The sequence below is a fragment of the Panthera tigris genome, chromosome B2 (assembly GCF_018350195.1).
Source record: "Panthera tigris isolate Pti1 chromosome B2, P.tigris_Pti1_mat1.1, whole genome shotgun sequence".
Classification (NCBI taxonomy): domain Eukaryota; kingdom Metazoa; phylum Chordata; class Mammalia; order Carnivora; family Felidae; genus Panthera; species Panthera tigris.
Window position 1 is genome coordinate 122546894 of NC_056664.1, and position 21148 is coordinate 122568041.

A 21148-nucleotide genomic window follows, 5' to 3' on the forward strand; every position below is an offset into this window, starting at 1 on the left:
TTTTGAGAGAGACAGAGTGCAAGCGGGGGATGGGCAGAAAGCGAAGAAGACACAGAATCCAAAGCAGGCTCCGGGCTCTGAGCTGTCAGCACAGAGCCCAATGCAGGGCTTGAACCCATGAACCGTGAGATCATGACCTGAGCCAAAGTTGGACACTTAACTGACTGAGCCACCCAGGCACCCCTCCTTAGAGTTATTCTTAAATATACAAAAGTTTTCTAACCAAATGTGTCCCTTCCCTCTCCCATTTTGGTAAGTGTGGAACCTAAGGCTCCCTCTGAAAGGGAGTGTCATCAAAAACATCAGCCAACACTGTGTTCCTCTCTGTATGCAGGAGGTATAAAAGATAAGGCTTGGGGCCCCTGGGTGGCTCAGTCCGTTGAGCATCCAACGCTTGATTTCAGCTCAGGTCATGATCTCGCAGTCTGTGGGATCGAGCCCCACGTCAGGTTCTGTGCTGACAGCACAGAACTGACTTGAGATTCTCTCTCTCCCTCTCTCTCTCTGCCCCACCCCTGCTTGTGAGCGCACTTTCTCTCTCGCTCTCAAAATAAATAATTTCAAAAAAAAAGATAAAGTTCAAGGGAGGTGATTCCAAGTTAAGCCACTAAAAAGGCAGCAGTAAATATTCAGATAATATTGTTTTTGAGGAGGAGGGAGCTTCTTTGGGAATGGACGATGAGTACAAATGAGCATACACGTATAGAGCGAGAGTAACTTCAGGCCAACCCAGGGTTTACTGTAGTGATCTAGTCAGAGCAGCCTCCCCTCCACGAGTGGTTTGGAACCTAACAAGAAGAAAGCCACAAAAGTAATCGGAGTTTTGTGGGGCACCTGGGTGGCTCAGTCGGTTAACCATCCAACTTCAGGTCAGGTAATGATCTCACGGTTAGTGGGTTCCAGCCCCACATCAGGCTCTGTGCTGACTGCTCAGAGCCTGGAGCCTGCTTCAGATCCTGTCTCTGACTCCCCTACTCGTTTTTTCTCTCTCTCCAGAATAAAATAAACACTAGAAAAAAAGTTTTTTTCAAGTTTTCAGAATTTTTTAAAAGAGTGTTGCTATTGGAAGTTTACAAAGTGAGATGGCATTCAGCAAAAAGGTCTCCTTTTAAAAAGGAATCATTTTTCTTGTAAGCAGCCAGTGTTACAAGCAATGAAGTGTTTCAAGTGGCTGAGAAAACAGTTGGTCCCAATTCTTATTTTTTAGTTTCAAAAGCCTGTGAAGGGGTGCCTGGGTAGCTCAGTTGCTCTTGATTTTGGCTCAAGGTCATGATCCCAGGATCATGGGATCGAGCCTCACTCGTGTCAGGCTCCACACTGGGCTTAGAGTCTGCTTGATTCCCTTTTTTCCTTTCTTTCCTTTCCTTTCTCTCTCTTTCTCTGCCCCTCTCCCATGCTCATTCTCTCTCTCCTTAAAGATTTAAAAAAAAAAAAAAAAAAAAAAGCCTGTGAAGTCTGCCCACTGGAAACAGATGAATGAAAAACTTCCCTAGCCTAAGCATATCCATTTTCTTAGTGAACACCTTCACTTCCTCAACCAGTCCTCCACTTCTGTAAACTGAGTTCAACCAGTCAAGAACCCCTAACACAAGCTCTATCACTGTGAATTCAAATTTATCTAAGTTACAGAATAAGGAAAAGTAATTCTATTTTCAGCTCATTCCAATTAGCAAGAAAGCAAGCATATTTACAAAAGGCCATGCTCTGAAGTTCTTTCTCAAAGAAAGGGGTTGGGAATGTGTATTCCACACTCCCACAGGAACAATGGTAAATGATTCCTGAGCACCTAAAGGCTACCTGAGCACGTTCTGTCCCTGAGGCACAAACCTCTACAGCAAGACCAGGCCGGGCACCTCCTCCCTGAGCAGAGTTCTGGCTTCCAGAGACCTATACTGCCTTCTCTTTCTGCTTCTCTTCCCAACACATTTCTTTAAATAATGCTTTTCATTATGTGCCTCCCATTGTCCACTCCAGACGCTATCCTGACAGTTACCAGCACCTGCTTTCCTGAAACCGCTCTGACAAAAGTCATCTGGGCTTTTCTAGCCTTGTTCAGTTATTTCTCTGAAACAGTCCCTTTACTACCTCACTCTCCTCTTCTCTCTCTCTTCCTCTCTCTGAACTCTCCCCAATCCATTGTCCTACCTCCTGACTACTTCTCTTTCTCACTAGTTGATGCCTTCTTCTGTCCATTTTTAATGTTGGTGGTTTTTTGGGTTCCATAATAGGCCCTCTTTTTATTCTACCTCTTTCTTATGGGAAGACTCGCTTGTTCCCGTAATTTAACAAGCCTGACACATAATAAGTGGTTTCAGCGTTAGCCCTCAAACTCAACTTAAATATCACCTCCTGTCCAAAGCCTGAGCCAACACTCTTTTCTTCCCCAGAAGAATCCTGTCATTTGTGTTCTCAAAGCACTTTATACAAACCTCCAGTATAGCGATCAGCACAACCGACGTTTATAGGCTGGTCTCCTGCACTAGATTGTGAGTTCCTCAGGGAAGAGTTGATTTCATTGAATTCTATTCAATGGAGTCATTAAGTGTGATCAAGCACATATCTACAGCTCAAGCTCAGACACTGAAGGCCTAGGGGATGTCAGGATCCATAAAAGGTGATCTTTGCCATTTAGGAGTTTAACTCACAGTTAACTAGGAAAGGCAGACATCAAAACCAGTAAGTAAACACCAGGAGGGGAAAGAGCAATATTCATTCATTCAACCCATCAATATGTATCAAGCGCATCAAGTGCCTACTATGTGCCAAGTACTATATTAGGTACAAGAAACACAGGATAAACAAGACAGATAAGGAAAAGGGAGGTGGAATCATATTATAACCATGCCTTAAATATCCTAACACTGTTCCTTCTATGTCAGACCTTCCTAACAAAGGCTTTTTCCTTATCCTATAACACTGGACTTGATTTTTTCAGTTGTTCCTTCTCAGTCATTTCACCTATGAGGCAAAATTTATGGAGCAATAGCCTTTTTTTTTAATATCCCTCAAAGAATCAAGTATGCATTGGATACTGAATCGGAGCTTATTTAGTAGCTTTTAAGAAATTATTTTAAGAGATAAAAGATAGGGGCTACTAACATAAACATGCAATAAAAATATTACAGATTAAAAAAAAAATGTTAATGTTTATTCATTTTTGAGAGACTGAGAGAGACAGAGTGCAAGCGGGGAAGGGGCAGAGAGAAAGGGAGACACAGAACCTGAAGCAGGCTCCAGGCTCTGAGCTGTCAGCACAGAGCCCAACACAGGGCTCGAACTCACAAACCGTGAGACCATGACCTGAGCCAAAGTCAGACGCTTAATTAACTGAGCCACCCAGGAGCCCCGTAATATTACACAGATCTTAAAGAAAGAATAAAAATAGAAAGATAATAGTTCCAGGACTATTCTTAGCTTAAATAAATAAGAATGTGAAGCTTAAACTCATAAATAACCAAGCAATATTCTGGATTCAGGAAGGAATTTCTCGGGTGAGCACATATTAGGTACATATTGTGGTTCAAAAGTTGGGCAATACTTCCTTCTATGGCTAAAGGAAACAATTACAAGTCTTGAAAAGTTAATTCTCATAGACTAACCGGAAGGTCATCAGAAGCTTATCAGCCAGTCCAGATCTTAAATTGAGCTTCTAGCATTTAGATCAGGTAACTGAAAACTGAAAGCAGATTAAGGCCTTGGACTCTCCAATCATAGCCTATTTCTCCTTTAATGCTCTCAGAAAATCTTCTCAAATTAAATGTGGCTTATCCTCTGACACAGCAGTCTGTTTAGGTAACATGCTTTTACTCCCCTGACAAACCAACAAGAACAAACCCCTAAAAGTGGAATTTGAAGATAGAAAAATCATGGCTGCATAACACATCTGCCTCTGCAAACTTATTCCAATATATCTAATGGTATTTTCAGAGGAAAGCCCAAATCTATGATGTAGCAGTGGTCTGGGAAAATCAAGGCATGACAAGATATAAATACCACAGTACAGGGGCACCTGGGTGGTTCAGTTGATTAAGCGTCCGACTTCGGCTAGGGTCATGATCTCACGGTTCATGAGTTCGAGCCCCATATGGGACTCTGTGCTGACAGCTCAGAGCCTGGAGCCTGCTTCAGATCCTGTGTTCCCCTCTCTCTCTGCTCCTCCCCTGCTCATGCTCTGTCTCTTTCTCTTTCAAAAACAAATAAACTTAAAAAATATATATTAAAAAAATAAATAAATGCCACAGTACAATTTTGCTTCAAAATTTCCAAGCAGCTTCACAACACAGTACCAGTAGCTTCTTCAGGAACAGCTCTCTTGCTTCTGGGACCACCTGAGAATGGCATCTGGCCCTTCTGGGCCTACTTCAGATTAAAAATGAATGGAAATACATAATAAGAATGAGCTATAAGACTGGATAATCAAAAGATTATCCATCAAGAAGAATGTTCACTATATACTTAACAAGGTGAAACCTGCTTCTTTACTAAAACCTGACTAAATGCAGAGTTCTGAGCTCCATGCAGCTTGCAAAGTGTGAGGCAGTGCTTCCCTGCGAGTTTACCTACATTTCAGCAAACAGTTAATGTGTCAATGTTGGAGGTAAACCAGAAAGATATAGCACTATCCTAATTTTAGTTCTAAGTGCATAAGAGATTTGGCTGAAGTAGAAGAGTGTCACTCTTATGTTATCAAGGTTTTACCTTCTCAACGATTTCATAAATGGGCACAAATGAGCCACAGGTAACGACAGTTACAAATGTAGCCGTAAAACTCCATGAAGGTTACTTAAGCTCAGTCACCTACAAATTCTTGTTGGGAGTTGTCTGCCTTTTTCCTTCCTTAATACTGTCTTCAACAAAGAATCAAGAACAGAAGGATCCTAGGGGCACCTGGGTGGCTCAGTCGGTTAAGAGGCCGACTTCGGCTCAGGTCATGATCTCGCGGTCGGTGAGTTTGAGCCCCGTGTTGGGCTCTGTGCTGACAGCTCAGAGCCTGGAGCCTGTTTCGGATTCTGTGTCTCCCTCTCTCTGACCCTCCCTCGTTCATGCTCTGTCTCTCTCTGTCTCAAAAATAAATAAACGTTAAAAAAAAATTAAAATAAAAAACAAGAACAGAAGGATCCTGTCTAAACTTTTAAACTTCCCATAAATCCAGGCAAGACAATCCCTAACCCTGTCATTAATAAACCCTGGTGAATGTTAGCAGCTTTTTTTTAAATGTTTATTTATTTTTGAGAGAGACAGAGTGCGAGAGGGGGAGGGGCAGAGACAGAGAGGGAGACACAGAATCGGAAGGAGGCTGCAGGTTCTGAGCTGTCAGCACAGAGCCCGATGTGGAGCTTGAACCCACAAACTGTGAGATCATGACCTGAGCCGAAGTCGGACACTTAACTGACTGAGCCACCCAGATGCCCCAAATGTTAGCAGCTTCTAAATGCTCATGCAATCTGTCTTCTTAATTAGGGTATCTTGGCACCTAATTCATTTCTTCAAAAGAATCTAAAAGTGAACTTTGTAAACATACTATATTTATGATTAGTATGAGTCTTTGTCACTTATACCTTAGTGGGACACAAATTAATCAAAATACTTCCAACTCTGCGACTCATTTGAATATATGTTGAATGGACTATTAAACACTAACAGAATATTCTCAGAAATTAAATGCTAAGTCAAAGGCATAAATGACTGCAGAGATTTCGCAATGCCGACAACCCTTAATTTCAGACTTTGGGAACAATGCAAGTCTGCTGGTAGACATTCCAATAACCTCAGCAGCATCAGTGCTCGGGTAACCGACTCGTATATCATAGTTGGCGATTAAATGAATTTTCTATATTACTGATTTTATAAAGGAAGAGAAGAGTCTAAGGCTTTGTTAAAAGTCTATGCTAGCATTTCCTTTCCAATTTTATTTCATATTTACCAACTGCCAAGTGTACTTCAGGCACCTAAAATATTGGCAGTGCTAAGTTGCTTGGCAAGAAACGTCAAGCCAACTATTCTTGTCATAACTCACGTGCAAGATACAACATTGTTCTCTAATTTCACTAGATCAAGCCAAGCAACTTGTACCCCAACCGTGCTTTGCAACTAATTATACACACAGACACACATAAAGTTTTAAAGCTAGACTCCCTACCCCTTCCAATTGCCTACAAACCTTTTCTTCCTCTGATGGCATATAAACAGTAAACACTGGGCCAGTCAGTATATCTGGGAAACTGTCCAGGACTTAATTTTGAAAAACTAAAATCCTATCGCCCATACCGACAAGTATCTGAATTTTCACTCAATCAACCAAAGCTAGGTTCCCAAGACCCAATTCCTAAAAATCTAGGAATTGTTGTCTTGGTGGCGCTAACAAATAGCAAATGCATGAATGCGACTCAAAAATAATTACAAATGTTATGTAAAGTATAATTCATAAACATTGTTTAGAACCTTCAAAGGTAGCCCAGATTTCACCTTTTGTGATTTTTTTGTATATACCACAATACAGATATCGTTCTGAATCAACAGTGTATCCAATACATGCCTGCCTTTATTATCTAAATGAAATTTTGTCTGTTTATTATTCTCATTCTGGCCCATCCATTCAATAACTTGGCATTAAGGTTGACTATTTTCTGTCAACCAAGGGCCATATACCCTAGGCACCAACAATAAGCAAGTAGCACAATTTTATTATGAACTATAGGCCTAAAGAATATTAAGTTGAAAATGCTTCTGGCATATTCTAACGATCTAAAATAGCCTACTTTTTTTTTCACAAAATGAAAAAACTAATACAAGAGAATTTACATATTGATCAAATTCCACGACTAGAAAAACAATATATAAGAAAAAAGGCTCCAAGTCTCATGCAATAAGTCTACTTCCATAAAAGTCAGTATAAAAAAATTCTTCTTCATTAAAGAATTCTAAACACTCCCTTGGAATTCAATTTAATAAGATTTTTATCAATATTTACAAAAGATCTTAAAGGTGTTTAATGAAATCTGGGAATTTACCTAAATAATTTTCAGTATGATACTGATTTCATAGAAAAATAGAGAGCCTAACTCATAGTTTACAGGTGTGTAAGACTTTTATTTCCAATGCATTCTCACACCTGTTATAGTAGTAATAAACATCAGTCTCATGTGCACTGTTCAGTGAAATCACCCACATTATGAAGTCCTCAAAAATATTCTCTTGGGTGTTTTACTTACTTACTACGTAGAGCACCACTGTGCATCTGATAGGTTCCCAATAATTCTTTATTAAATTGTTGAATTTGGTGTAAGATCATAAAAGGCAAAAATTACACTATCTTAGCCTAATTTTGTGCGGACCTTAGAATGAAATCTTGCAGATTTTAAGCAGTCAACAAATGATTGCTGATGAGAAGACTGTAACAATGGGATTAACCATAATTTAAATGTTTTCAAATAGTTTATTTCTGAGAGAGACAAGAGCAGAATTACAAATGAATGGACTCTGGAATCAGTCTTAGGTTCAAACCTGGGTTCTGCCCCTGAGTGGCCATGTGACACGGGGCAAGGTGATAATCCTTGCAGGGTCTCAGTTTTCCCATATCTAAAATCAATCCCCTGATGCTGTTTGCCTCATAAAGCTTTTTAAAGATTGAAAATGATCCAGCATGTGGTGACTGACAGCACCCGGTACAATATAGCACATGATGTTCATTTGGGTATGACTTGCCTTAAATTACAAGACCAAAGTGAACTATTTGGCCTGTGGAATTCTACAGCGATTTTCCAGCCCTCTAAAATATTATAAGGATTTTTTTCCCTCCAAAAACTAAACCCATTTGGAGCAGTCTACATGACTGAAGTTCACATTAGTAACGATGACGATTTCCTAACAGGAGAGGGAAGCTGGGTTTGCAGACACTGCAGGCATCACACTGGTGTATTTGTGACGTGGTTCTGGCCACAGGGTGTGTACCTCTTTTCACATCCGAAACCTAGGTGACTGACACCCTAATATACAATTTTTACATGTTTCCTGACCTGAAATAACTATGATTAGGAGCCTTAGGTTAAAAGGGGGATTCTGAGGCTTTCTCAGGGCAGTCACAGCTTCAGATGGCAGAGCAGCTGAGAAGGGAAAAGAACAGACCCTTGAGAAAACCACAGGCATAGAGCCTGCTGAGAATGACCAACCTTCTGTGAAAAAAAGTTGTCAAAGACTTGGAAATGGGTAAAAGAGAACACTGGGTATCCTTTCAGTGGAGGGCTGGCTTTGTACAGCCCATTCGCTGGGAACGATCTGATTTTTTTTAATGATTATTTATTTTTGAGAGACAGAGAGACAGAGCATGAACAGGGGAGGGGCAGAGAGAGTGGGGGACAAAGAATCTGAAGCAGGCTCCAGGCTTTGATCTGTCAGCATTGAGCCTGACGTGGGGCTTGAACTCACTAGCCATGAGATCATGACCTCAGCCGAAGTCGGACGTTTAACCAACTGAGCCACCCAGGCACCCCGGAACTATCTGATTTTAAAAGGATGTGCGCCTTTGATTGTCCTGCTGGTCATGCGAGTACATTTTACAATGCTTTTGGGATAAACATTAAACTGTGCAAAACTGATAGCAATGAGAATAATTCTTGTCCACAGCAATGTAAAGTGATTCCTGTTTGATAGAGATACAATTGATTTCCATTCTGTAGAAAAATAACTCCCAACATTTACACTTACTGATTTGTCTTACAGAACATTAGTCAGTTTTGCGTCTATTAGCAAATTCATTTCAGCATTCCTGACTCCGTGTGTGTGTGTGTGTGTGTGTGTGTGTGTGCAAGCATAATATCCACTCTTCAAAGTCTCCTTTAACTGACTTTAATATCTTACTGGTTTTCTCATTAAATAATGAGTTAATTAAATATTTAACATAGATTTACATTTGCAGAAAGCCACGATTTCAGATTTTTGAAAATCATAATTTAGCACTTCTGATGAAGAAAGCGTTTTTCCCAGGAAGTGAAATTTATGTGGCAGAAAGAGGCTTTTAGTTTTGTCCAGAATGATCTGTTTCTTTAAAAGGGAGCAAAAGAGAAGTGAAACAAATGTCAAAATGTTTTAACAGCTATTGTATTTAGGTAATGAATGAATGAGCGTAAACTATTTTATGTACTTTCTTTATGACTGAAATGTTTCGCAACTTAATATTTTTAAATATTTTGTAAAAAGTAGTTGGAGGGTGCGTGGGTGGCTCAGTCAGTTAAACGTCCAACTCTTGATTTCGGCTCAGGTCATGATCTCAGGGTTCATGGGATCCAGCCCCATGTCAGGCCCCTTGCTGAGAGGGAGGAGCCTGGGATTCTTTCTCCCTCTTTGCCCCTCTCCCACTCATTCTCTCTCTCTCTCTCTCTCTCTCTCTCTCTCTCTCTCTCACACACACACACACACACACACACACACACACACACACACACACAATAAATAAGCATAAAAAAAAAAAAAAAAGAACTAGTTGGGTGGAAAGAATGGGAGTGCACGTAACTCCTGACTTCTTTAGCATCAGTTTTTCCCATGGAAACAGATACATGTGATAAGCTTCTATTTTTCTGCAGATCTACCCCTGCTTCTCTTTCATGACTCTTCATGCATCCATCACAGTAAGAGGCATATCAAAGGCAACTGATAAGTGCTTATGGAATTGAATTACTGAGAATACATGCTCTAACATTAGAGGAAAGTGACTCAAACTCAGGAGGCAGAATTTCTTAGGGAACCACGGAAAGAAACTCTCCCCAGGCTAAGTTGTAAACCAAGCTCTTGGGTTCCCTCGAGAGAAAGGCTTGTTTTGGTCTACCCCTTGGCAGTCCTTCTGATGAACCATGTCCAGAAAATAGCCTAAAATTTGCCTGGAGACAGCCCATTTATAGCTCCAGTCCAAGCAACTGGCAACCAGGACTCAGCCCAGGCTAGAAGCTCCCTCTTTGGTACTCATAGAGAAATGTCAAAGGGAGCTTTCTGATGGGCTATTTTATAAGATTATTAACTAGAAGTCACTGAAATTTGTTAGCAAGAGGAGACCAGAAGTCAAGTCTCGAGTCTCATGACCATGACTCTTCCTCATAATAATCCTACCACCATGGACTGAGATGTTAGCGCTGATCCTCTTAAATAGCAAATGTGCTTGGAAATGCTTTTCATGCAGGGGAAAGTGTGACATAGTGGAAAAACCACCTCAATCTAGAAGTCAGAAGACCTGAGTTCAACTCCTACTCAGCCATATGATTTATTCTGGCCAAATCACATACCCTCTCTAAGGAAGCGCTTCCTCAACTGTAAAATATAGATAGTTACTTGGCCACATCTATTTATTTTATAGAGCTAATAAGATTAGCAAAAGAGGATGACATTGCACAGGACAACATATATTTATATTATCATTCTGATCTAGCCAAATAAAATCACCCACACCCCAACATAACCAAACTATAAATTGAAAAATTCCTAGCTGAAGGTAAAAGCATGGCCCCTGTTCAGCAGGAACCACACTCCTTGTCCTGGCTGCCCTGGCTGTAAGCTGATATTTATCATAATAAACACATGTAAAACCTTGGGTTGTGAGTAACGTGTTATGCGAGTTTTCCACAAGATGAGCAAACATTTCTAATAAAGTTTAACTCGATAAACAAGCGATGTCTCATAACACAAGTAGTACGTGATGCCAAATGTCACATGATCACAACTGAGCCAATGGTTCTTGAAATTCACTTTGTTATACAAGTGCTTTGGATTACAAGCATGTTTCTGGGATGAATTATGCTCGCAAACCAAGGCTTTACTGTATTAGAAAAATTAATTGTGACACAAAGACGTATTTGACATGTAATAGTCTGGGTTTACTTCTTCTTAGATGACTTTTTTTTATTATTAAAAAAAAAATTTTTTTAATGTTTTTATTTATTTTTGAGACAGAGAGAGACAGAGCATGAGCAGGGGAGGGGCAGAGAGAGAGGGAGACACAGAATCTGAAACAGGCTCCAGGCTCTGAGTGGTCAGCACAGAGCCTGACGCAGGGCTCGAACTCATGGACTGTGAGATCATGACCTGAGCTGAAGTCGGACACGTAACCAACTGAGCCACCCAGGCGCCCCCTCCTTCGATGACTTTTTAATAAGAAATAGGGGTAACCAAGATTTCTAAAGGAGAATGAAATCTTTGGCTTAGGCAAATACCTGGTTTGACATGGTTTGGAGTCAAAGAACACATGGCCTGAAGTTCATGGATATTCACTCGGGTGGCTCTCCTAGGAGTTCTTAGAAGCAACTAAAAGTGTTGGAGAATAGTGATATAATTGGCCACAACCATTTTAAGAGACTTGCTGTACAAAGAAATATAACTTCCTTTCTGTATGAATCATGTACCAAAGGCAACTGCTTTCCTCATTGCTGATGACCTACCATAACAGAAAATGTTTGCTTGTAATGGAATGTTTTCTGTCACCTTGTGCAACCTGTGGCATTTAAGTGACACAGATCAGCTCTGCTATGAATTTTAGTAGGAGATGCTGTTAACATTTAAATTTTCTCTTCTCCCTTCTGTCTCCCCTAAGAAAATTACCACGATGTAGCCTGCATTATGTATCTCTTGGTTTTTGTTTTCTTTTGAAAAAAAAACCACACACACTATAAAATAAAACTTACATAAGATGCAAGTACTCACTTTAAAAAATTTTTGGAATAATTAGATAAGACCTTAAGAATCAGCACTGTCTTATACCCTTTCTCCTTTTCCAACAATCTGGCACATATTTTGATCAGTTTCTTTAACTAACATCACCAGCCAGAGAGAAAAGCTAATACACTAAAACAGCTAAGGAAACCAATGTATTAGTATCACCAGTGGATTTTTTAAGTTTTACAATTTTGCTTTGCTTTCCTTTTTTGTTCTTATATACCGCTAATAAAATTTACTAATTTAATTTTGCTCCCTGATAATAATGGTATCTTCCTTAAATATGGCCTGTCTCCCCACTTACCTATATCCAAATTACGGGACGACAAGGCTGTTTTCAAGAAGCACCCTTCCCAAGGCTGTGGGTTCCGGATTTCTTCCCGCCATCCACAGAGCTGTGGGTTCCTGCAACACTGCTCCCCCGCCCCTCCATTTACCACACTCTCAACTCCCATCTCGGCCCACGCAGAGTGGAGTGGGGTCTGAAGGGACTACTTGGGGCAACAACTTGGAAAGCAGAAACAACTGATACCTGTTGGTGGAGATTTGCACATTCATTGGGCTTTGCGTGTCAATCCCCCACTGCTTCACAAAGAAGCCCTGAACCAATTTTATTCTGCAAACCTGAAACGGGAACTGAACGGGCCTCTACCCAGGCCTCTGAAACAGGAAGCAGGGGACAGTCCCTATAGCCACCAGAGGGGAACTGACCTGTAGCAGAAAACTTCCAGAAGCCTGGCAGGAGTGAGACAAGGGTACACTCTACACTTATAATTAGGCTTCACCTAGAGGTGCAACCCACTCAAACTACCAACTGATGAATGTCTCAAGCAGACCAAAGGTGACTACGCTGAGGAAAGAAATCAGGATCCCAAGAACCTGGAAAGCAGGGCAGTCACAACAATCGGCAGTTGACAACGTGGGGTAAGAAATGAGTGCTCTAAAAACATTTATTTTTGTGCTTCGGGATTTTCTTTTTAACTTTTCTTTTTTCCAATTTTCTAGTAATACCCTTTTTGGAAAATTACAACTGACCAGTCATCCAAAAACAAAACAAAACAAAACAAAAGAGGAAGCCTGGGGCTCTGCATTCATAGTGGGCAGTCAGCAACTGTCCTAGTAATATGCCAGCAAAAAGTTAAAAGCCCAGAGAACAGTCATGTATGGAGCACCACCGGGATTTTTTTTTAAAATACCTTCTTAACCAGAGGTTTTCCTTATGAGTTTGTCTCTGTTTGCTCTACTGATAGTTTTGCTAAGGCTTATTTCTTGCACAAAGAAGCAGTGACTTAGTATGAAGGGACTAAAAGGTGGTTTAGATCAGAGGTTGCCAAAACATTGCTCTGTTGATTGGTAACATCAAGTTTTCACTCATCCTTAGGGAAATGGAGAAAGAAGAATAATAGTGAGTTTTCTCATACATTTACTATATGTAAAGAACTGTTCTTTATTCTAAGGTTATGCCTTTCCTAATTGAATACAAAAAATGTCTTTTCTTTTTAAGAAATCGTGGCAGTAAGTGACTGGTTGCCGAGTTTTCTGTCCTTCTCTATTCAATATCCTTACTTGGGAACATTAAAGGTCGACAAACACATGTCAGTTTTCCAATTTTTTTTAACTGGTCCGTGGGAACCACTATTTAAGAAATGCACTGACAGGGCAGAGCCAGCTTCAGATCTTCTGTCTCCCTGTCTCTGCCCCTCCCCCCTCTGTGTCTCTCAAAAACAGTAAAACATAAAAATTAACTATATATAAAAAAGAAATACAGATTTCACCCTCTCCCTCAAAGTATATGAGGCTATATATACCAAAGCATCCCTGGATTTAAAAGTAGAAAATGCAGAAGTGGGCTAGAAGACTTCTCAGTCTGGGATAGACAGGAGACAAAGGTTGTGTTTGTTTTGCTTTTTATCAAATAAGACTGGAAGTCTTGCTGGGAGCAAGTGGAACCAAAGCCCAGAAACTTCAGATGCCTCTCCAATGACATAACCTAAATGGGTAACTTTCATCCTGACCCGAGCAAAGCAGAAACATAATACACGTGAGAATATAAAAACCAAGTCTTACCATTTCAACCAGCATGTGTTTCCTTCCTGTTTTCCATGAGTACTACAGGGTGAAGGGCTGAGGAAGAGACTGCCATCTGCAGTAAGCCTGGTGAGGACCCCGGTGGATGAGGGAGTGAAAAGCCTTGAGCAGAGCAATGGTCCTGGGTCTCACATCAACAGGACATTGAGAGCCATAATTATAAGGTCAGGAGGGCGAGAAGCTTGAAAGAGGTGAAAGTGTTAATGCATCCCCTGCTGGCATTACTTCTTGGCCAAGTCACCAAGGGTCAAGTCCCCTACTCAGTCTCCCTCCTCTCCCTGCAGCCTTCCAAGCCTTCCTTTGTCCTCTAGGTCACCATATTGCCTCCTCTCATCCTCACCAATCCAAAGAGATGTTCCTACATCTGGCCAGATGCTACCAGAAACTAGATGCAAGCAAAAGTGACTGGGTCTAACATAAGGAAAGGTATGTTCAAAGTCCCAGTTTTCAGTCCTAGGAACATAATTTTCCAGAATGTTTCAAGTGGTGGGTAGGTTTTGGGGTGTCTGGATGGCTCAGTTAGTTAAGCATCCGACTCTGGCTCAGGTCATAATCTCACAGTTTGTGGGTTCGAGCCCCACATCGGGCTCTGTGGTGAAAGCTCAGAGCCTGGAGCCTGCTTCAGATTCTGTGTCTCCCTCTCTCTCTGCCCCTCCTCCTCTCAAGGTCTGTCTCTCTCTGTCTCAAAAATAAGAAATAATTCTTCTTTAAGAAAAAGTAAAAAGTAACGTGGTGAGTGGGTTTCATGTTTCAAGTACACTGAGTTAACAAGGCTTCTCACAGGCTAGTCCCAGAATCTAAGCAACACCTCTAAGCCTGTTTCTAAACAAAGTGTGCTCCCGGTTCCAAGCGGCAACTTTACGTCATTTCACCTGAATGAACGAATATAATCTCTTTATGGTTCAGTCTCCTTACAATCAAAAAGGGGGGAACAATAAAGCCTACTCTAGCTATACTTCACAGAACTGATGTTCATTAAAAATAATTTTTTTTGAGATGCTGTCAGATGGAACTGTCTACCTGAACGGAGTAGCTCTGTATCACTAACGTATCACTGCCATCTCTTCACTTTTATAGAAACTGACTGCCTACAATGCAGGGGGCTGGGAAGGGGTGTTGTTAGCTTGCCATTTGCCATCTGTGAGTAATAGTCTCATACACGTAAATATGACGATTTTCACAAAAGCTTCGGTAGAACATTAGTTTCCTCTCAGAACAGGAATGAAAGAGAGAATGACAAGTGTAGTCAAAGAACGAACTAGATTATGGTTAAACAATAATCAAATAGGGAAAAGCTTCAACTGCCATCTATTCTTTAAAAAGACCCTGGTACACACAGATAGGGAGAAGCTGATAAAAATGTAACCCAGCTTTAAGTTCTTGTCCAGTCCAGTAAACTGAGCTGTTCCAAGTTAAGTAGCCCTTATTCACCCTTCCAACTCAGTTCAGCTGTCACCTCTGAACCTGCCCTCCCCCTAGTTTGACTCTAGAATGTCTCCTGGGACCCAAGGCATTCTGTAAGGATCTTCGCAGAGGCCTGCTGCAGCCAGGCTTGATGTCTGCCCTTTCCACTCACCCTGAACTCCTTGAGGGGCCGAGGACATGATATATACAAGCAGTTGATTCACCTCTAAGGACTGAAATAAGTCATTTGGTATTAATGTAATTTATGTATATAAATGTATGTATTTATATGTAACGTATAATGTAATTCATTTTGTATTAATGTAATTTTAAAGTACAGAATTTAACAGAGCAATTATTCTAACCTTCCACTCTTTTTGGAGATTTAAAAAAAACTTGTAACATTTATTTATTTTTTAATGTTTATTTATTTTTTGAGATGAGGGGGCACTAGTGGAGAAGGGGTAGAGAGAGAAGGACAGAATCTGAAGCAGGCCCCAGAGGCTCTGGGCTGTCAGCACAGAAGCTGACACAGGCTCTAACTCACCAACCAAGAGATCATGACCTGAGCCAAAGTCAGACGCTTAACCAACTGAGCCACCCAGGTGTCCCTATTCATTTAGTTTTGAGAGAGAGAGAAAGAGAGTCTGAGCAGGGGAGGGACAGAGAAAGAAACAGAGAGACAGAGTCTAAAGCAGGCTCTGGGCTCCGAGCTGTCAGCAAAGGGCCCAATGCGGAGGCTGAAGCCATGAACCATAAGATCATGACCTGAGCCAGAGTTGGACGCTTAACCAACTGAGCCACCCAGCATCCCACTTTGCTCCAAATTACAGAAGAACCAAAGGCCAGAATCCAGATCTGGACACTCTTGTTCTGATGCTCTGTCCCAGCATACCATGCTGCCCTACCTTTGCAAACTCGAGGGATTAAATGGGGGAATCTTAGAAATGTAGTTCTGGGCTCCTGGGTAGCTCAGTCAGCTGAGTGACCGACTGCGACTCAGGTCATGATTTCACGTTTTGAGTTTGAGCCCCACACTGGGCTCTCTGCTGTCAGGGCAGGATCCCCTGACCCCTCTCTCTCCACCCTCCCCTCCTTGTGCTCTCTCCCTCAAAGATAAATAAACATCTAAAAAAATACTTAAAAAAAAGAAGAAAGAAAGAAATTTAGTTCGATTTTCCCCTCCACATCAGACCCTTGTCAAGCCTACAGGCTTTCGGAGGAGATGAAGGGCTCTGTTCATAATTCCACACTTTGGAGAAGAGCCAGGATGAAAACTCAGATCTAACTTGAGGGACTCTGCTCTTCTGAGTATATCTTGGGGATTCAATTTCCAAATGAAGGTAGTAAATGTAGGCAGAACAAAAGATAGCGTGGCACAGGGGCCAAAAATCTTGCCAGGCCTGTTTCTGTACAGCTTGCAACCTGAGAATGGTTTTTTTTTTTTTTACGTTTTTAAATGGTTGAAAAATAATTGGAAGAATACTTATTTTGTGAAGTAAATGAAATTGAAATCTCAGGATTCACTAATAAAATTTTACTGGAACCCAGCCACAATCACTTGTTTAGGTACTGAGCTGGCTGCTGTCGTAACTACAGAGTTGAATAGCTGTAAGAGAGACCTCCTGCAAAGTCTAAAATATTTGCCATCTGGCCCTTTACAGAAAAACGTGTCCCTGGTGGAGGAGGAGTAAGTGCTCTCTCAGAAATCAGAAGACAAGTTCGACCACCCTCAGACTCTTGGCAGCTCTCAGCTGAGAAAGACAAAGGGTTTGGCCAAAATTGCTACCGTCATCATTCTGTCACGTCTTCGGTGCCGAATGAGAGGGCTCAGAGTTCGTGTCACGCACACGGGAAAGGGTGAAACTGGGGCCTGTCCAGGTTGAATGAAGCAGTAGATGAGATAGAGCTGGCTTGGAAACATAGGTCTTCCCACAGGGTGTCCTCCTCACTATTCCACACTGCCCCTGGATGGCTTGTGAGGTCCCTGGCAGCTCTCCGTCACATGATTCCAAGATAGGAAGCTTCCTTTGACCCTGGGAGTAAATCAGCCCAGCTAAATGGGGGCAGCAAGGGCAAAGATGACCTTCAAGAGTCAGCCACCTGAAGTAGACTCCTGCATTGACCAGTTACCACCTCTGAGTCCAGGCCAGTCATGGAGCCCTTGGTTTTCTCCTCTAAGAAGGATAGGAAGTATTTCCTTCTCAGGCTTGTTTGCAGAATTTAGCAAGATACAGTTCAAGTGTCGGTTCCCTTGTAATCTTCCTCTCTCCCTTTCCCACAAACAGTATTTGGAGAATAAACAGTAAGTGAGCCTTGTTAGGAAACTTTCTTTCAAATTAGCTTAGAGTTTAAGATTTTTTTTTTTTTTACAGAGTCTTATAAAAAATACTGAATCTATCTGTGCAATAAAAATAGGCTCAGTATTTGCTTGGGTGTTTTCCTCACATATCTTTCAGTTCTTTGAAGCTTCTTCCAAATTATAAGCCAAAAATAAGAGTGCTGTAATTTTTAGAAAAAGTTACGTGTATGCAATTTTTATAGCAAGTCACACAAAGAACTAAGCTATAATACATCATACTCATGTTCAGTTATGAAGACCAAGACTGTAAAAAAAAATACCAGCACCAGAAAGCCCTAGTTTATTTAGTCTGGTTTCCTTAACATGAAGTTCTTCTTGTTCTTAAAATATTCAGCTTTGGCTGAATTCCAAAGCTGACATAAGCCTACTTCAGGTGTTTTGAAGAGACTAAAGAGAATCAGAACTGAAAGCAAAATTGGAGAATAAAACCTTTTATGTGATCACAAATGCAAGAACCTTACTGTTTGAAACCACCATTAAATCAAATTTTCCGCCCACACTTACAAAAATAAATATGTATATATTCTCATATTTGGTTGCGCAGGGTACTGAAGGTTAATTTCAATAGCATGTTACTATTCCTAACATTAGCCAACAGATAGCTAATTGCATCAGTCACTAGAACTGCATTGACACTTTCTAAAATCGGTGATAGGTTGAGAAGATTTTTATGGACTTTTTATGGATTATGCTAGCAATCACTTTAACAGCCAAGCTAATCTTAGTTATGAAAATAGCATATAGAATTTTAAACAGTGTTAAATTATGTACTTTCCAGCCCATCATGGTGTATATGCGGTAATGAAAAAAAAATCCTCTCAAAAGATACCACATAAGTTTAGTGCAAGCTACAAGCTTATGGCTTTTGGAAGTAATTCCTTGGAAGTTCAAATTGGTAAGACTGGAACATTCAAGCCACTAAACTTGTTAAAGTAAAATGACTTGGGAAGATCACGACACGTCATGCAAATTCGTATGGATATACTCTGTGAGCAGCGGGCTGCGTGGTTTCTGTACTTCCAAAACTACACAGAAAGAAACAAATGAGAGCGTCATCTAAAAGTCACAGGTATATATAGAAGGAAAATATGGGCCAAAAGTAACAGAAGAGAAACCAGGACACCAAATGCTGAAGGCCTGATTGGAGTAATATCTCGCCCTGTTGAAGAACTTAAAAGTTCTTTATTAGGACCGCAGGGACCCAGAGCTCCAGCGCGGGCCAGTGGGTGAGCCTGGCACAAACACACAGGATCTTGCACCAGCACCCACTCTCTCCCAGAAGCGGCGAGCGCTAGGAGCGGTCACGCAGCGCCGCTCGCTGCCCTTAAGGTGGGGCAAGAAGTAAGTAAGTAGGAAGCACGCTTGGAGCCCAGTAAAACGTTTCCCCGCCTGCTGCGGCCAGGGAAAACGTGGCACCTGGCCGTGGAAGACGGGGAAGGGGTTGCACACGCACCTGCATTGTAGAAACGATCCAGCACCGCGGTTTCCCCAAAGTCCAGTTTACCAAAATGCACGGTCTCCAGGGTGGCGCCCACCGTCTCGCACGCCTCCCGCAGGCTCTGCAGGGCCTCGCTCTCGGCCATCACCAGCTGCCCCTGGCTCGCTTCGTTGATCACATACGCCACCGTGGTCCGTCGGCCGCCTCCGCCACCAGAGTTGCCCCGGCACCGGGTGGCGCTGCTCCCAGAGGTGGCAGCGGGACACCCGGTGCCCGGGGCGGCGGCACTCTCCACGTTCCAGAAGCTGCCCGGCGGCGGCGGTGGTAGCTGGCTCTCCTCGCCCTCGGCCGCCGCCGCCGCTGCTCCCCTCCGGCAGCTGCCGCCCTCGGCCAAGGGTGGCACGGAGAAAGTGATGCCCTCGCCCGCCTCCGCGCTCATCTCTCCCGGCCGGGCTGCGGTGGCGTCCCCCGCCCAGCCGCACCTTCTGGCCAGCCACAGCTCGGGGCTGCTCCGTGCGCGCCGGGCTAAGCAGCTGCCATCGCGAGTCGCGCCTTCCGCGCCGCGCCGCCGCCTCCTCTCAGGCGCCCTTTCCCCCGAAGGGACGCCGCTGCCCGGCGGCGGCTCGCCCCTCCTCGGCGCCTCCGTGGCCGCGCCGCTCGTCCGAGGCAGGGTGTAGAGTACAAGGGGTGGGGACGCCAGGTTGAGCGGGAAGGGACAGCGCTTCCTTCTCTTGGCGGGCAGACAAGTCGGCTCGCAAACCTGCGCCGCGGTGCAGCTCAAGGGCGCCGCGCTCGGGGTGCGGTGCGCCCTGGCCACCGGGCGCGCGGCCCCGGCTCCTTTGGTGCCGGGCGCTGGGAGGAGCCGGGGAGGGTGCCCGCTGGGTGGGGAGCTACCTGGCCAGCACCTCACGGGCGGGCAGGCTCTCCAGGCTGCGTCCCGGAACAGCAGCAGCCGCAGCCGCAAGGACCCGCCTCCCTCCTCGGCGGCAGCTCCCCTTCATCTGCTCTATTTCCTCCTCCTCCCCTGGCCTCGTTTCTCCACCGAGCGCGCCGGGGCCGCTGCGTCCGAGCGCCAACCTCGCCGCGGGAGTCTCTCCGCTCTTTGCAGCCGCTCGCCCTGTCGGCCACCGGCTTCTGCCGCCCACTCGTCGCGGCACCGGAGAGTCAGGGCCCGCCCCGGGGGAGGGCGCTGCTGGGAAGCTCGAGCCCGGACGAAGTCGACCGCGCAGTGGCTCGCGGACTTCGGCTGGGCCCGGAGCGCTGCGCCGGACCGGGTTTCTTCGCCGTCACCCACCCGACGCGCACCTAAAAAGACCCGGAGTGAGCCAAAGGCCGAAACGCATGCGACGGCAGCGCAAAGAAAGTCTCTCCTGCGAACACTCGGGGCTCCGGAGCTAGTCCGCGAGGCGTTTGCAGCGGTCCCCGCGGCCACGGCGCCCCCCTCCGGCGCCTGCCGGGCTAGCTCTGCGCGCGGTCTGGTACAGCGCGGGGAGGCCCGCGTTGCGCAAGACTGGAGGATTTCGACTAGCGTCCCGCAGCCGGGGCCTAAAGTGGACGAGGATTCCTGACCGTGGCGCTGCGGAAGTGGCCGGCATAATTGATCAGGTCTGCCTCTGCTACTTTTCATGTAAAAAATTCGAGTAGCTATGTTAGCAGTAATGAGAAATTGATTAGTTCCAACTGCTGAAGGACTTAGCATTCTCATTTAGGGTTTTAAAGCACCCCCTCGCCCCCCCCCCCCACGGCCCCTGCTCGCCCCATATACTTTCTGGAGATAGAATAAGGGGTTTGTATCCCACTCCGCAAAGCATCATCCAATGAAAGGAGGAAATTAAGTGACTTTTTTTTTTTCTAATTGCACCACGGCGGGGGAGGGGGAAGGATACCTGGATTGCTTAAAAGCGATGAAAAGGAAGAAATCTACTTATTTGGAGAGCAAATAAGTTTTCAGAGAACTTCTCCAAAATGTTCTGTGTTAGGAAAACTGGTGAAAGCTGCAGTGAAGTAACAATTTTGGACTTCCCATCTCAGAGGTGGGAACCAAGATAAGTGAGGTCTCTGAATAAAGTAGAGTAATGCAAATTATCAATGCAAATTCAAGCGTAGAAGAAAAGGAAGGATGAAACAGTTGAGTAGTAGAGTTAAAAGAGGGAAGGAAATAG

The 21148-nt window shown here is 43.5% G+C and overlaps 1 protein-coding gene and 1 long non-coding RNA gene across 5 annotated transcripts in view; one reads left to right on the forward strand and one right to left on the reverse strand.

Annotated features, from left to right (window-relative positions):
• The window catches only part of MAP3K5 (mitogen-activated protein kinase kinase kinase 5), a 205864-nt gene extending 185895 nt beyond the window's left edge, over window positions 1-19969 (reverse strand). For 2 of the 4 annotated variants that reach the window (XM_042987198.1, XM_042987196.1), the window contains exon 1: window positions 19002-19969. In XM_042987198.1, the coding sequence (XP_042843132.1) occupies window positions 19002-19425 (424 nt within the window). In that variant the 5' untranslated portion in view covers window positions 19426-19969. Of the gene's footprint in view, window positions 1-11998; window positions 12434-19001 lie in introns of those variants that run through there. The other 2 variants (XM_042987199.1, XM_042987200.1) reach the window with 2 other exon arrangements.
• LOC122238747 lies at window positions 12430-17896 on the forward strand. Its single transcript, XR_006217880.1, has 2 exons — window positions 12430-14208; window positions 16851-17896. It is a non-coding gene; the product is annotated as an uncharacterized LOC122238747 (long non-coding RNA).
• Window positions 19970-21148: the final 1179 nt, after the last annotated feature.